The 15,531-nt window shown below is 43.4% G+C and overlaps 1 protein-coding gene across 3 annotated transcripts in view; it reads left to right on the top strand.

Moving 5' to 3' along the window:
* The first annotated feature begins 5,114 nt into the window (after positions 1-5,114).
* Positions 5,115-15,531, top strand: part of LOC310659842 (leucyl-cystinyl aminopeptidase-like) — a 44,957-nt gene continuing 34,540 nt past the window's right edge. The window contains exon 1 of one of the 3 annotated variants that reach the window (XM_083403786.1): positions 5,115-7,215. In XM_083403786.1, coding sequence (XP_083259912.1) covers positions 7,194-7,215 — 22 coding nt within the window. In that variant the 5' untranslated portion in view covers positions 5,115-7,193. Of the gene's footprint in view, positions 7,216-7,244; positions 7,670-15,531 lie in introns of those variants that run through there. The other 2 variants (XM_083403788.1, XM_083403787.1) reach the window with 2 other exon arrangements.

Genomic DNA, 15,531 nt, shown 5'->3' with positions numbered 1-15,531 from the left:
AGAGAAGAACAAAATCCTGTTTGCTCTAACATCCTGCAGGCATAGATGGTGGTGTCTGGAACCGGCAGTTGCCTTTCCTGGATTGCTAAATGCCAAACCAAGACCAAAGTATTTCTGCAAAGTGCCACAAAAGCTCAATATCCCCCAAAGCAGTCCTGAAGCTATAAATGAAGAAGTAATTGTTGTTACTGTAGTTACTTCCAAATATTTAGCTACAGCCGAAGAATTGATGCTTTTGAATTATGGTGCTGGAGGAGACTCTTGAGAGTTCCATGGACTGCAAGAAAAAAACACCTATCCATTCTTAAGGAAATCAGCCCTGAGTGCTCACTGGAAGGACAAATCGTGAAGCTGAGGCTCCAATACTTTGGTCACCTCATGAGAAGAGAAGACTCCCTGGAAAGACCCTGATGTTGGGAAAGATGGTGGGCACAAGGAGAAGGGGACGACAGAGGACGAGATGGTTGGACAGTGTTCTCGAAGCTACCAGCATGAGTCTGACCAAACTGCGGGAGGCAGTGGAAGACAGGAGTGCCTGGCGTGCTCTGGTCCATGGGGTCACGAAGAGTCGGACACGACTAAACGACTAAACAACAACAACAAAACATTTGTGACTTTCTTAAGGCCGATATCCAAAGCGCCATGCTTGCTGTTCTAACTTGCTCATGGCAGTAGCTCTCTTCAACTTCCTTTATCTATTAGAAGCCCTTCATAGCCTGTTCTAGTCAGGAGGGCACCAGAGGACCACCATGTGAAGCACAATACTGCTTCTGCCCCCAGGTATGTGTGACATGCTTCCTGTTTCTGCATGAAGGACTTTGGATCCCCTGCACAATATGCTATCTTCACCTGTTTGCAAAGCAAACAAGATCACTGTGAAACTAGTTATCTATTGTATTTGTGTTAGCTATCTTCTTGGTGAAATTGTTTGCCTTCCTTGCAATGTTTGTTCTTCTACTGTGCTAGTACTACAGATGCTTGTTTCACTCATGGGCATAGCCATGGGGTTGCAAAGGGAGCAACTGCCCCTCCTAAATGAAGTAAATAAATAAAAATGCTTAACTAAGTGACCAATTGCATCACAGATGACTTGGTTCTGCCCCACAACATAAAGCCTGCCCCCCCCAATAAATTATAGCTATGCCCATGGTTTCACTGCACATTTTTTTTACCATTAACATGAGTTACTGGTACACGTTATATCCTACATAAAACGTTTTCCATGTCTGTCGCTGGTGATCTTGGGGTCCTGAAGAAATTAAGAGTTAAAATCTGGCAGCTGATAATACAAGGTTTGATACAATAGCACCAAACTAATTCGGTATCATTTAACCAGTTCTAGCGTGTGCCATCTCATTCTTTTTAAAAAAAATTATTTAGATTTTTAGGTTTACAAACAATCATAATCATAAACAGACAATTTCCATAAGTTCCCTTTGACTTCCCTCCTCCCCTTTTGTGGTTCCTCATGTTAACTTTTCCTCTTGCCTCTTCTCTGTTAATCCAATTCTATTAAATCTTAAATAAAACCATAGTCCAACTTTTAACTACCAGCGTCATTCCAATCCTAATAATAATTTTAATTGTTTACAATGATTTTTTAAGCAGCCTCATGTTACTACACTGGACTGGCCATTTTCTTGCTCGTTTCTTGTGATCTAGTTAAATAGCTCTTATAAAAGGATGATGATTCTCAGTTAATGGGACACAAATGGGGAGAGTACAACCATACCTTGGGAGTCAAATGGAATCCATTCCGGAAGTCCATTCGACTTCCAAAATTTTCAAAAACCAAATTGCAGCTTCTGATTGGTTGCAGGAAGCTCCTGCAGCCAGTCAGAAACCACGGAAGCCCCGTCGGATGTTTGGGTTCCAAAAGAACATTTGCAAAATGGAACAATCACTTCTGGGTTTGTGGCATTTGGGATCCAAGGTACGACTGTACTGTTGTGACCAGGCTTCACATGAACATCTGGTTGGCCATTGTGAGAACAGGATGCTGGACTAGATGGGCCTTCAGCAGGGCTCTTCTTAAGGTTATGATTCATGATTCATCATGCATGATTCATGGATAAGTTTTATCAATGGCTACTAGCCATTATGGCTGTGTATTATCCATGGGCGAGCCCACAGGAGAAGGTCAAGGGTTCACTAACATTACAATAAAGAAGTACATTTAGTAATAAGCACACTCACATCCTGAGGTTTAGAGTGATCTCTGAGACCGCTCTTATTGAGGATGGATGCCACGCCAGGACAGCACTTTTCTGGAAAAGAGCTTTCCTGGACCAGCAGACAGCTCATCTCTGCGCTGCTTGTTCTGATCTAGTGATGCTGCTTCTGTAAAGGTTACAAGATTTGGAAACCCTAGAAATACAATGATAATACAAACAGAGGTGTTGTGGTACTTGGGTAGTGAGTTTGGGGTGGTCCTGGAACTGCTCCTGCTTTTTGAGAGGTAGGTGGGGACAGTGGCCAAAAACAGAAACGAAAAGTGCTGACGTGGTTCTCAGGAAATGGGTAGCAAAAATCGCTTTCTTGGGAAACAGAAACTTCCTTGCTACAGGATGGATCAGTTGAAAGTAGAAAGGAAAAGTACAGTGTTTTCCTGTATTAGGTTGTTTGAGAAAGCAAAGAAGCAGCGCCGTTGCTCTTTCTTTAGCTATGGATATCTGCAGCTACTTCAAGAAGCAGAAAATAGCTAGAAGGCCTCAGACACATACCCAAGGACTGCCCATGGCACCAGAATTTTGGTTCATCTCAAGAGACCGGTGTGGGTATCAGCCATAATGCAGTCTGGGACATATTCCCTTTTGCCTTCCTCCTCCCTGCTCTGGCCCTCTTGTCTCCATTGAATGCTACATGGCATGAATGCAAGCATCCTGGCTTTAATTGCAGCAGAACAGCAAGGCAAGACGACATATTCAGACTTCAAAAAGGAGTCCCTGATACAGGCCTGTTGCTAAAGCGCACTGCCTAGCTAGAGGTTAATTTCTCCCCATTATGTATCATTCATAGCAAGGCTAAGGGTAGATCAAGGATTGTTTATCTAAAAATTGTTAAGTCAGCACAAGTCGTGCTGCACATCTTCCCTGGGGCAAGGAGAAGAGCCGTAAAAATTTGGGGCCCTACCAATTTCTCAGGTAAGCAAGGAAACATGCTTACCTTTCATTTGGATGTCATTAAAACCACTCCCTCACACTCCCACAGGTAGACACATCTGTGAGAGGTAAAAGCATATCCAGGAAATTTGTTTTTGAAATGTTAATTAGCCTTTTTGAGCTCCACCTGGTGCCTCTTTCTAGGTGCTCTCACAAAGGCAGCTTTCATTGGATTGAAGGCCCCAAAGCTCTGGAGGAGGTCCTGGTGCCTCAGGTTTGGAGCATATCCCAGATGGATGAACCTTGCAGACATGAGGCATCCCACTCCTGCTTTTAATCAAGAGCTCCTCCACATCTTTTCATCCCCCCGGCAGCTAGGCATTTCCCAATCTGAGCCAGAAGTATATCTTTACAACCCATTTCTGTCTCTGGGAATTTGTATGACACTTGGTTGTACTCCAAACCTTCCATTTTTCCTTTTTCCTGTATGGAATTCTTAAATTCTTCCACTTAGAGTTATGAATGTGTTAGAGCGATAATCAAATGCACCTGCTTAGGCTGCTGTACATAAATTAGTCCTCAACTGCACTGTGATTTATATGCTTTCATATCCTTTTTTTTACTTTACAATAAACGGAAGTTTCCTTTTGAAAATGTTGCCTGGCTCTGAATTCTTGGTTGCACACCACACATAGGCACATTCAGAACAGTGCCTATTTGCCTTTCAGCAAAAAGGAAAAAAGGGGGAAAGTCACCCCAAAGAGGTGGGTGGAAAGGGACTAGTTACAGGTAGGTAGCCGTGTTGGTCTGTTGTAGTCAAAACAAAAAAAAAAAGAAAAAAAGAAAAAAAGATTTTTTTTATTTTGGAAAGGGACTGTACAACTTGAACAGGAAAACCTGGATATGGGGAACTACATAGAAAGCAGATTCTCCACCAGATGTGTTAAAAGGGGGGCTGCTAACTGAATGCTGGACCCCTACAGAAAGGTATGCAGTCATGGATTTTGCTATGCATGGCTTTTGAAATATTCTCCCTGATTAGCATACTTAGATTTTTTAAAAGAACTTGTATGTCCTTTTTGCATTTTATTTCCCTAAAATAAAGGGGTACAGGGCACATGCATTACCAAATTTGTACCAAGTACAAAGACTACAATAAAACTGCAAGAGAGCACTCAAAATGGATGGTACAGTAGATCAGATGAAGATGCTTCTAACATCCTGTCATGAACAGGAAAAAGGTGCTAATTGCACAGCAGCTTAGTGAGTTTTCTGCAAAAGCTTCTGAGGAAAATAAACAGAAGCTGCACAATATAATAAACATTGTGAGTCACATAACCTCGGTCTTCATAATAAGACCAGTATATAAAGCAGTTGACATGATAGACCTCTTACAGCTTTGTGTTGAGACACAGTATGAATTGTTTGGTGTTGGTTTTTTTAATGGGAACTGGGTCAGGCAACTGTAACAACACAGAATGCATTAATAAAGTTGTGTAGCCAAATTATGAGGGAGATCCTGTAGTGAAGGCTAACACATCTATGAGATTCTCAGTTTTAGCCAAGGAAACAGCATATACCGTATTTTTCGCCCTATAGGACGCACCGTCCCATAAGGCGCACCTAGTTTTTTGGGGGGGAAATAAAGGGAAAAAAATTATTCCCCCCCCCAGGCGCGGGGTTGGGGAAGCTCGAGCTTCCCTCGACCCCAGCCCCCAAACAGGCAGCTCTCTGCAAGCCGTGGGAGCCCAGCGCTGGCTCCCGCTGCTTGCGGAGAGGTCCGCGAAGCCTGGACACGCTGAGCTCAGCGCGCGCAGGCTTCAGCATGCAGGCAGCTCTCCGCAAGCAGCGGGAGCGCTCCCGCTGCTTGCGGAGAGGTCCGCGAAGCCTGCATTCGCCCCATAGGACGCACACACATTTCCCCTTCATTTTTGGAGGGGAAAAAGTGCGTCCTATAGGGCGAAAAATACAGTATTTCTGGCATAGGGTAACTGTCTCTACGTGTAAGATTTGTGGAAAAATGTGATCGAAATGCATCTATACATGGGGCAATTTCTTGGGGGACTCCCCACTGCAAACACAACAATAATTTTCACCAATCCAAATTACCATGCTTTCAAAACGCTCAAAATGCAAGATGATATCCTAGGATCATAACAAATCAAGAACTGAGGTGCCACCAGCAAAATACGCTTTGAGCCACCACACATCATGTACCCACGCAACCAGGTGAGGGTTTTCTACCAGATGGCATTGGATCCCACCTGGCCCAGAGCCCCCTCCAAGTGCATGGCACAGTCAAGCGCACTAATGCTCACCAGCAGCAGCCAAAACATGTATGGGGTGGGGGAATCAAGAACTGGGGGTCTCAATCACAGAACATGCTTTGGGCCATCACAAATCAGACACACAACTGGGAGGGTGTCATCTGTGATACAGCATTTTAATCCACCACTCATGGGTGCACCACAGTCAAGTGCATCTAGACACACCAACAATAGCCAAAATTGGGGCAGGGCAAGGAACTGGGGAAATGGGAACCCAAAATATAGGTCTTGGCCAAAAGATGGATCCTATGACTCAACAGAAGAGGGCAGAGCTTGCATTTGATCTTAATTGGCAATGCCTGTGACATTAACTTGGAGGTGGATTGGTCTAACATGCATAGTCAAATCTTAGCTGAGTATATGGCCAGCTGGTTTTCCATAGCCGTTTTTGTTTCTTTTAAAAGCTGCTTGGCCAACACACATCAGGTGAAAACCATGAAACTACTGCACTATCGTAAGTCATTTCCCTTATGGGTAATCCTGACATTTATCTCCCTCCAAAATGACCAAGTTCCAGTTCGAAAATGATACTGATATCACACCACCTTTACCAGCTGTGGGAGGAAAATAATTTATCTGTTGATGTGGGAGAGAAGCATCGCCTGCCAAATTCCTACTTGCTACGCAATTGTCACGCAGAGGTGCTCTGTCAGAAGTTTTACCCAATAGGAACAGTATGCGCGGTAATTCTTACGCCCTGTTTGATTCAGTGAAACGTGGAAAGGTTAAAAATGGGAGGGGGAAAGCCCTAGAAGCCGCAAATGCATACTCAAAATAATTTAACTCGCCCCCATCCCCGATCTCTTAAAACAGACACATTACTTGCGCTCACAATCAAGGGCTGGGAAAATGGTAGCTCCTAGGATGTCTTTACTGCATGTTTAGGGCTAGCAACCCGATCCTAAGCATGTTTACTCAGAGCTCACGTCTACTTGGCTCAGTGGGATTTATGATTAGGTTTAGGATCGCAGCCGGATCCCATTCTAATCCGGTTATGGGTGGGGTGTGCGTGCAAATCAATGCTTGGCCATATAGGAAACAACGATGGCGAATTATTCCAGATTAATAAACGCATACACACACCCCATAGCTGTCAACGTTTCCCTTTTTTAAAGGGAAATTCCCTTATTCCGAATAGGATTCCACGCAAGAAAAGGGAAAAGTTGACAGCTATGACACACACGCAACTACAGGAACAGATACTGCAAGTGCTGCGAAACGGCGCGTCGATCTCTCCTCCTGGATGTGGCGCCGATGGCCGCGGAGCAAGGCGCCTAGCCAGACAAGCTGCGAGCTTCCTCTCCCACCGCCTGCTCTTGCAGCCGAGGCGGCAGGCGCTGCTCCGTCTGAAGCAGCCCAGCCCAGGCAGGGGGAGGGATTGCACAAGCCCCGGAGCAGAAAATGGTCGGCCGGGGTTGGTGCGAGAGGCGAAGCTAGCCGGGGACGCCGCCGTGCCGAGAAGAAGGGGAAGCGCAGCAGCGCCGGAGACCCTCTTTTTCCCCTCCTTTCTGTTTTTTTGGCCTTCGTCGTCATCCGGGCTGTTGTTTTCCCTGCTGTCGACCGATATTATTGCATGCATGCAGCGGATTTGAGCACCGGCCGCCGCAGCCGCCCGGGCAACATGCAGCTGTCTCCCTGCGGGGCGGAGGAAGCGGAGTGAGGAGGAGCCGCAGCGGCGGGGTTCTGCTTTCTTCTTCTTCATTTGCGTGTGTGTTTCTCCTCCTCCCGCCACCCCGCCTTGTTTGGGCTTTTTGCTCGCGGGAAAATGGAGCCTTTCCCCAGTAACGGTGAGTACGACAGCTCCTTCCTCCCCTCTGTCTCTCTGTCTGGCCTTTCGGCTCGCCAGCTGTAACCAGACTCCTCCTCGCCCCTCATGCTGTTGCTGCTGCTGGAGGAGAGCTCCGAGGGTGGCAGAAAGCACCCGGCCCCGAGGCGGCAACAAGAGAGAGGCCGTGCGCCCCGGCGGCTGTGCCGGGAAAGGGAGACTTGCTGCATCCGCGCAAGGCCGCGCGCAGCCTGAAGGTCAGGGGGTCGCCTCCCCAAAAGGAAAGCGCCGGGGTGAAGGTGCCAGGCGCGCGCGCCCACCCTCCGCCTCGCCTCCACCCGCAACTTGAAGCTCTGAGCTAAGCGAGCTCGGACGACCCCCGAGGCTCCTGGAAAGGAAAGTTTGGCGGGAGGAAGCCGCCTCGTGGCCTGAAGCGAGGCGCTTCTGAGGCGCACCAGCGCCTCTGGATTGGAAAAGTAGGAGCGCCCAGCTAGGCGACCCTTCCAGGGAGGAAGAGCTTTCAGTGGGGCTGGAGTGGCTTGTCGGTGTGGACAAGAGCCCTTCTTTGGGAAGGGTACCTGCGAAGAGCCACAACCTTGGCCTTGGGGCAGCAGCCCCATCTTGAATGAGGCAAACGCTCCCCAACCTGTTGTAACTTGCTCTCTTGGTTTATTGACTTTTCCATTTCCAAAGCTCCTTCGAATTATGCACTGGTTTGCTCAAATGTCCCAGCTGTGTCAGTTTTGTTTTCAGCCCAAAGGCTCAATGCTAGGATGGAAGATGGCGACAAACTTTAGACATGCTGACTGTTGTTCAGTAGGCCAACAAACTTGACTTTAGTGGGGCTTGGTGTGGGGAGGGGACACCTAGCGAACCACTTCAGTGTCTGGGACAAGAAGCGTTGCCTTCTCTACCCATGAACTCTAAATAATTGCCCATTATTTTTGTTTAATAAACTTGCATATCTCCTTTTTTAAAAGTTAATGCTATTTAGAGAAAATCCACAAACCACATCTCGCCTAAACAAAAGGAGAACCAAGACTACTACTTGAGTTCTTAGTGCAAGGATTGTTAGCAGCTGGGGGGGGGGTGTGATAAAAAGCTAAAACCTTTAAAGCCATTCAGTGTAACTGCAAAATTAATTGTTTGTTTTACTCCCATACTATTTACATGATGATTGCAGCAGTGAGTCTTGTGGCTCCCTTCAAGACTTAATAAACATGGTGTGAGGTTTCATAGACTAGTTTATTTCAGGAGATGAATGAAGTGTTGCCCTGTGTTACATGTGTATATATATGCATATAGTTGAGGTGGGGGATTGTAAACTGAAGTCAGAAGATAATAATTGTGTTCTTACTTAGGAGGACAACATTTCATGCATCTAATGAAGTGAAATGTAGTCCATGAAATCTTATGGCATAATACATTTGTTTGCCTGTAATGTGTCATAAGATTCTCTCCTGTTTTTACCAACTGTGTTGTTTCTCACGTACTGTATAAGATTTCATTCCCTGCCAGAATTTAGCTGTAAAACGCAACGGGTGTTCTCAAATCTCCAAACTACATGACAGTTTAGAGTGGCAAACATTATCTGGCACCATCAAATTGATGATGTCAGGGAAACTTGTTAGGCAGAATGCAAGAGTAACAGCTCACAGGTGTGAAATTGTCTTAAAGCCGTTTAAAATAGAATGCTAAAATTATGGAAGAATCTCTGTGATCTTTTCCTACATTTTAAAAAAGCTTTTTTATGAAGCAGTAGCATACACATACAAAAAAACACGCACCCAGAATCAATATTGGAACCTGGGAATTTCCCCTTATATAGAGGCCTTGTGTGTGGCTTTATAAAGTCTGTAAAACTTAGTACTGCTTAAATTGAATTCATGCACGTTGCGCAAAACGCTCACAAGAGTTTATCACAAGAAATAAGAGATACATGGGACAGCATGTTACCTTCATAAAGGCATGATTCCAAATCCGGATTTGCCAGCATAACCAGAGGCAGATGTTGCAAATATGACGCCCTCCGGTTGGATTAAACTTCCATTAATCCTGACCTTGGGCCATGTTGGCTGGGACTGATGGGAGTTGTAGTTCAACAACAGTTGGAGGGCACAGCTTACTTTCTCTGATCTTGAGACAGGAGCATTTGAAGTGATGAAGTAACAGGTGTGGGAAGGAGTAATGATACATCCCACCCACCAATCCCCTCTCCCCTTAATTGACTCCAAGGCTGTTTGTTTCTCATTAACTGGACAAGGCTTTTGGTTTTAAAAACTTGCTGTGGCAGGAAATGAGAGAGTGGAACTTGCTTAAAGGGGCTGGGGGCCATTTGCAGAGGAGAGAGGTGGATGGATTAAAAGTAAACCATTTTTCCTGCCTAACAAATGGTTTCCTGCCTTTGATTAGTGTTTTGAGAAAGTATAGTGAGTAATTTATTATTATTATTATTATTATTATTATTATTTATTATCTATTACATTTCTATAGCATCCTTCACCTAAGGATCACAGGGCAGTTTACAATATAAAAACAGGTAGGTAGGTAGGTAGGTAGGTAGATAGATAGAATGGACAGTACTCCTTTCCTTTGGTATAGTTCATAGTTGCCTGTACATGAGAATGTTCCTCAAGCAGTCTTCTGAGACATGTCAAGGTTTCATTTATGGAGCATGTTATTGCATTTTTAACCACTGGCACCTGCAGCAGGTCCTTTTCCTGATACTGGAGATACTATAGTAAGACCATACAAATGTCCTCAAAAGTGTTCTAAAATCCTTTTCCTTAAATGGTATAGATTAGGAAGAAATGGGCTACTGGGCCAATGCCATTTTGGTTCAATTCACATGGTCTCTTATCCTGGGATATTTTATATTGTGTCTTATAAACCCCCTCCATTGGATGGCTTCTTCTTCTTCTTCTTCTTCATTTTGTTGCATTTATATATAGCTTTTCTGACGAGGCACCCAAGGCAGTTTACAATTTTAAATTACTAAAGCACAGGGTCCCAACTCTGTGATTTTATAAAATGATATAACATTTGTTTGGTAGAGGGAAGGAGACAGGCTCTGATGTTGCCTGTGCCTTCCTACTCCCTCATCTTTCTTCCTCCTAACAGTGCAGGTGGTGTCTTTCGGCCCTGTAGGCCTTGTGAATCTTGATTGTGTTTTAAAGAATTCATATGTTATAGCAAGTGTCATTCAGGTAGCAGAGTATATTGGCATTTAAATTCTTTGCTTGCTTCTAGGCCACAGCACTTGAATAGGGAAAGGAGACACATAATTTGATCTGCCAAAGCTTACTGGCATAACAGGAAATATAAGTATTCCTGTTTCAGAGGGTAATCACATATTATGTTTGGGTTTTTTTCTTACTCAGTTACATCTGTGTTGTATCCATTTCTGCTATTTCTCCTCGTTAAAACTTAAAAAAAACACCCCACATCTCAGTGCCCTTCCATCTGGGCTCTATTCAAACCTCTTCCATTGTTTAAAACCACCATGTTCCTTTCAGTGTCTTTTCATCTTTGCTTTACTCAAACTTCTCCCATTTTTTTTTAAACCACCACTTTCCCTATCTCAGTGGGGAAGCGCTCTCTCTCTCTCTCTCTTTCACATCCCCACACCCCCTTCTTATCCCCCACCAATGCCTTCCATTAACCTGCCCCCACAAGTCATTTACTGTACTACAGACATGAGTTTCCTTCTTTTTCTTCCTCCTTCCCCTGCCTATAGTATCATAGAAACAGACGGAAGACAAAGTAGTGTAAATGCAGTATAGACAGAAAAATCATTATCAGTCAGATGCAAATGTGTTCCGGTCTCTAGTCAAGATTTATCTTCTTCTCAGTACTGCTTTGTTTTGTTGACTGTGAATCTCATGGGCCTGAGGAGAAACCTCTAGTTTCTGGCTGACTCATGTTGTTGTTTAGTCGTGTCCGACTCTTCGTGACCCCATGGACCAGAGCACACCAGGCACTCCTGTCTTGACTCATGTTGTTGTTTAGTCGTGTCCGACTCTTTGTGACCCCATGGACCAGAGCACGCCAGGCACTCCTGTCTTCCACTGCCTCCCGCAGTTTGGTCAGACTCATGTTTGTGGCTTTGAGAACACTGTCCAACCATCTCGTCCTCTGTCGCCCCATTCTTCTTTTGCCCTTAATCTTTCCCAACATCAGGGTCTTTTCCAGGGAGTCTTCTCTTCTCATGAGGTAGCCAAAGTATTGGAGCCTCAGCTTCATGATCTGTTCTTCCAGTGAGCACTCAGGGCTGATTTCCTTAAAAACATTTAAATACACGATTCCTTATAACTTTTTTGTAAACGTGCATTGTGTTTGCTAGCACCCAGGCAGTCACAGAAATGGATGAAATTATTTGTTAGTAAGCTATTACTTGACACCAGTAGTATAACCATATGAAACTGAATTTGCCAGAGATAAAATTGAGAGAATGGAATGGCTAAAGTTGGCTAGCTTAAGCCCATAAAGCAATATCCTTTGTACATTACACCTGCAATGTAACCAGTTGATCCAAGAGATAATGATTATGTCCAGTCATACTTCGGGTTGAAGTAGCTTAGGGTTGAGCATTTTCGGGTTGCGCTCTGCAGTGACCTGGAAGTAACGGAACACATTACTTCCAGGTTTCGCCGCATGCGCAGACACTCAAAATGATGTCACGCACATGCGCAGAAGTGGTGAATCTCAACCCACGCAGATGCAGGTTGCGTTTGCTTCGGGATGCGAACAGGGCTCTGGAACGGATCCCATTCACATCCAGATGTACCACTGTACATAGTCTTGTTTTCAGTTCTCAATTTAAGTCTTTTATTTCTTCAGTGTGACTAAGTCTATGTGCATATGTGGTTGTGTTCTTGGTTTACCTTAAACATTATTTGAGCTGTGTGCTATTTCCATAAGAAACAGTTTGAGGTGTTCCAACATTTGTTGCTTTGGTTTGGCATCTCTGGAATTGAGAGTTTAATGTGTTAAGACAAGGTATTCGTCAAAGGTAGGTCAAGGAATCATTAGGTTTAAATGGAGGTACTGGAGTAAAAGTTGACTTGCGTTCTTGTAGAAGAGACTTCGATTCTTGTTACAGAATGACAGGTGTTTTCTCATACCACTATGTTCAGAAAACATGTTATGTGCAGCGTTCAAAACTACCATTGTTCTAGGCGCATTTTGCTCTAGGTGCTAAAAAGCGAGCAATTTCTGAACTCTGGACTCAGCACTGTGCCTAAGATTTCAGATTAAAATCTCCACTCCTGACACTGAGGGTGTGGGAGGAGAAATTCCTGCCTCCTCGACTTCCAAGAAATCACAGCATCAGGCAAACTGATAGGTTCTGCCTCTCATCTGGCCTTACAGAAAGGCACCATTTTGAGGGACCCTCATAAGAATATTAAGGGGACAGGCAGGGGAAGCATGACTTTGTTTTTTGCAGTCTTAAGATGAAGACTAGACCATGTGAAAAATGAACGTAAGATTTTAGCTGCAATTCATTTTCAGCTTTGTGTTCTTGTTATAAAAAAGTGTGCCTAGACATTCCATTGTTGTGCCCATAACCTAGGTTTAAGGTGCCATTTACCTTGGCTCCTAGCTTTCATATCTCAGTTTTTAACACTGGTTATGTGGTTGTCGTATCAGATTTAGGGATGTGTTTATACTTAGCCTTTCCCCCCTTCCAGGCAAGCTGATTAAGCTTTAATGAGTACATTGAAAGGATGTGATAAGAGCATGCAACTAAACTAATTTTAATTACTAAATTTTTTAAAGATGCTTTGGAAGAAAGAATTAGAAATAAACTAGGATTGGTATAGGATTGAATGAAAATGAGCATAGCATTTTGGCCATTTCCCACTACATTAGTAGTTTTTATTTCTATTGACACTTTCTGATGGAATATTAAGGTCAGCCAGGTTAAGAATGCAGAAGGCCATAATCCAAATCTCATTTGTTAAGACCCTTATCTCCTCTGCTGACATTTGTATGCTATGCTGTTTTGGCTTACCCGGCCGGATGTGTACTAGTATTAGCACCACATCATTGAAGAGAGGCTATAATCATATGATAACTCTACGCTGGAATAAAATACACCCCACAGATTCAAACAATTATTACATTACAGTCAAATACTGACAGAGAGATGGATTGCATACAGGAAAACAACAGGTAATTCGCAAAGGGGACTCTAGTCTGCTGATGAAACCTTTTATAGAAACACATGAATAACAGGGTGAATTAATTTAAACATTAAACATAAATTTGCCAAGAGGCCGAAAGGCCAATTGTAAATACACAGCCATATGATGGGAGTTGATCACTTAGGTCCCAACCATGGAAGTGGTAGTCTGCTGTATGTGTGTGTTGATTCTTGGGAAAGACCCATGTGATTGGCCCCCATCATGTTTTTTAAAAATGGCTGCCAGACTGCTAGTGCAATCCTTAAAGGAACAACCAATGGAAGATATTGTGGAAAACAAGCAGTTCGTCCTTCAGCACCATTTTTGTGTGTGTGCCTCTTAAAAGGTTTGTTTTGGGTTTCCTTTTTGGCAAGCGTGCAGAAAAGTTGGAGGGTGCATGTTCCTTTTGGAGTCTTATGAAGTCCAGTTTACAAAGAGACCTGGATTCCAAATTGATTTCTAAGATTTCCTGAGTGCAGAGGAAAGATAAAGAGAGGGGGAGGATTTTTGACAAGTGCAGCCTTTGAAGAAGTTCTGATTGTACCCTCTGTGTCCCATTTGTTTCAATGAGATATGGCTTTTGACTTTGCCTTCTTGCTAGGTTTTTAGGTTGAATTCCTAAGGATTGTGTTGCTCAACGTATCTCAGCAATTTTGTTCGTTAGAATTTAGTCAAGTGTTTCTGAAATTCTTGCTGTTTACATGCTACTTATATTTGGGAGTTCATAACCCACGTCTCCCCTCCCTCACCAAGGAGGAACAAGTTCATTGAAATAATATGGCTTCTCCTGTCTTCCCTATATTGCTACAATACCTCACAATTCCACCATTAACTATATGTTCATGGAGTTGTTTCCTAGCGAGAGCAATGAGCAGTGTAAATAATTTTAAGTGCCCCTGAAAGGGATGGAAAGAGCTATGCTTTCATTTTTGAGGAAAAGAGTAGGATTTGTACTCATTTGTTCCTTTCACTGGTTAAAATGTCGAAATATTGAAAACTATTTTTAAAGCATATTTGACTAAAGAGGCGGAAAACATGGCCTATCCAGATGTCAGCTGTGAGTAGTTCTCTAGGTAAACGAAAGTGGTACAACAATACAGGATGCAACTAACTTCTTACATCTACTCCAAGTTTTCAGGAACCATGAAAATGTGGGTCAGTCAGTTGCATGTAATTAAATATACATCTTTAACCACACAGCTTACAGAGTAGCAGTGAACTTATTAACTTTAAATATGAAAGACGTGGTTTTTCAATTCACATATGACATGTGTAACTTTTACTTTCTGGCACATCGGAGTTGGAGTTTTGATGTTGCAGACAGTCTCTATTGATCCCCCCCCCCCCAGTTCATGTTCATAAGTTAATATATGAAAAGTTTCTCTTAAACTGGTGCAAGGTAACCATCTGCCGGGTATTTCAGCAGAACAAGTTGTTCAGCATACCTTTCTCTGCAAAGGACTTGAACCAAAATTGCCTGAAGGGTTTTGCTGCAAATCTTTATAAATAAGCTCAGGTGAGAAACTCTTAAAACAGATGTTAAGTTTCAGAAGCTGCTGTTACTGCAGTTATATGTGGGGATTTCACAGTTCTCCAGTTTTTATCATTTACAGAATCTTGCAGCAACAAAGGATCTAGAAAAACCTGATCAGATTCCCTGTTCGCATGCAACACAGGTCAATATTAACTAAAGTATAGGAATTTGGACACCAATTAATGTATAGCCCTTTTGCTTCAGCTAGATGCACGTTCTACCCCATTTCTCTCTTCCTCTGATGCATATAGATGAGAGATGGTATGGTGAGCATTTGCTACTCAGTGTCCCACCGCTTTGAGTATTGATTTAAATGCCTACTAACTTTTGAATGGGTCTTAATATTCTACCAGTCATTGCCAATGGGTTGGGGGAAAGAAGTGCTATGAAAACATCTGTGATACAGCTACCATAATAGCAGCAATTGTACTGTGCTCTCTAAGGTAGCTTTCACCAAACTAGTGTCCTCCATATGTTTTGGACTACAATTTAAATATTTTTACTTGGTTTTACTGTTTTATCATCTGCACATCGCTTTGAGGTTTGTTTTGTTTTGGTTTTTTTACAGTCAAGCGGTGTATAAAACAGATTTAAAACAGTTAGTGTTACATTAATACTC

The sequence above is a fragment of the Podarcis tiliguerta genome (genome assembly GCF_965153285.1).
Source record: "Podarcis tiliguerta genome assembly, chromosome: 11".
NCBI lineage: Eukaryota > Metazoa > Chordata > Lepidosauria > Squamata > Lacertidae > Podarcis > Podarcis tiliguerta.
This window is presented reverse-complemented; position numbering and strand designations above follow the sequence as displayed.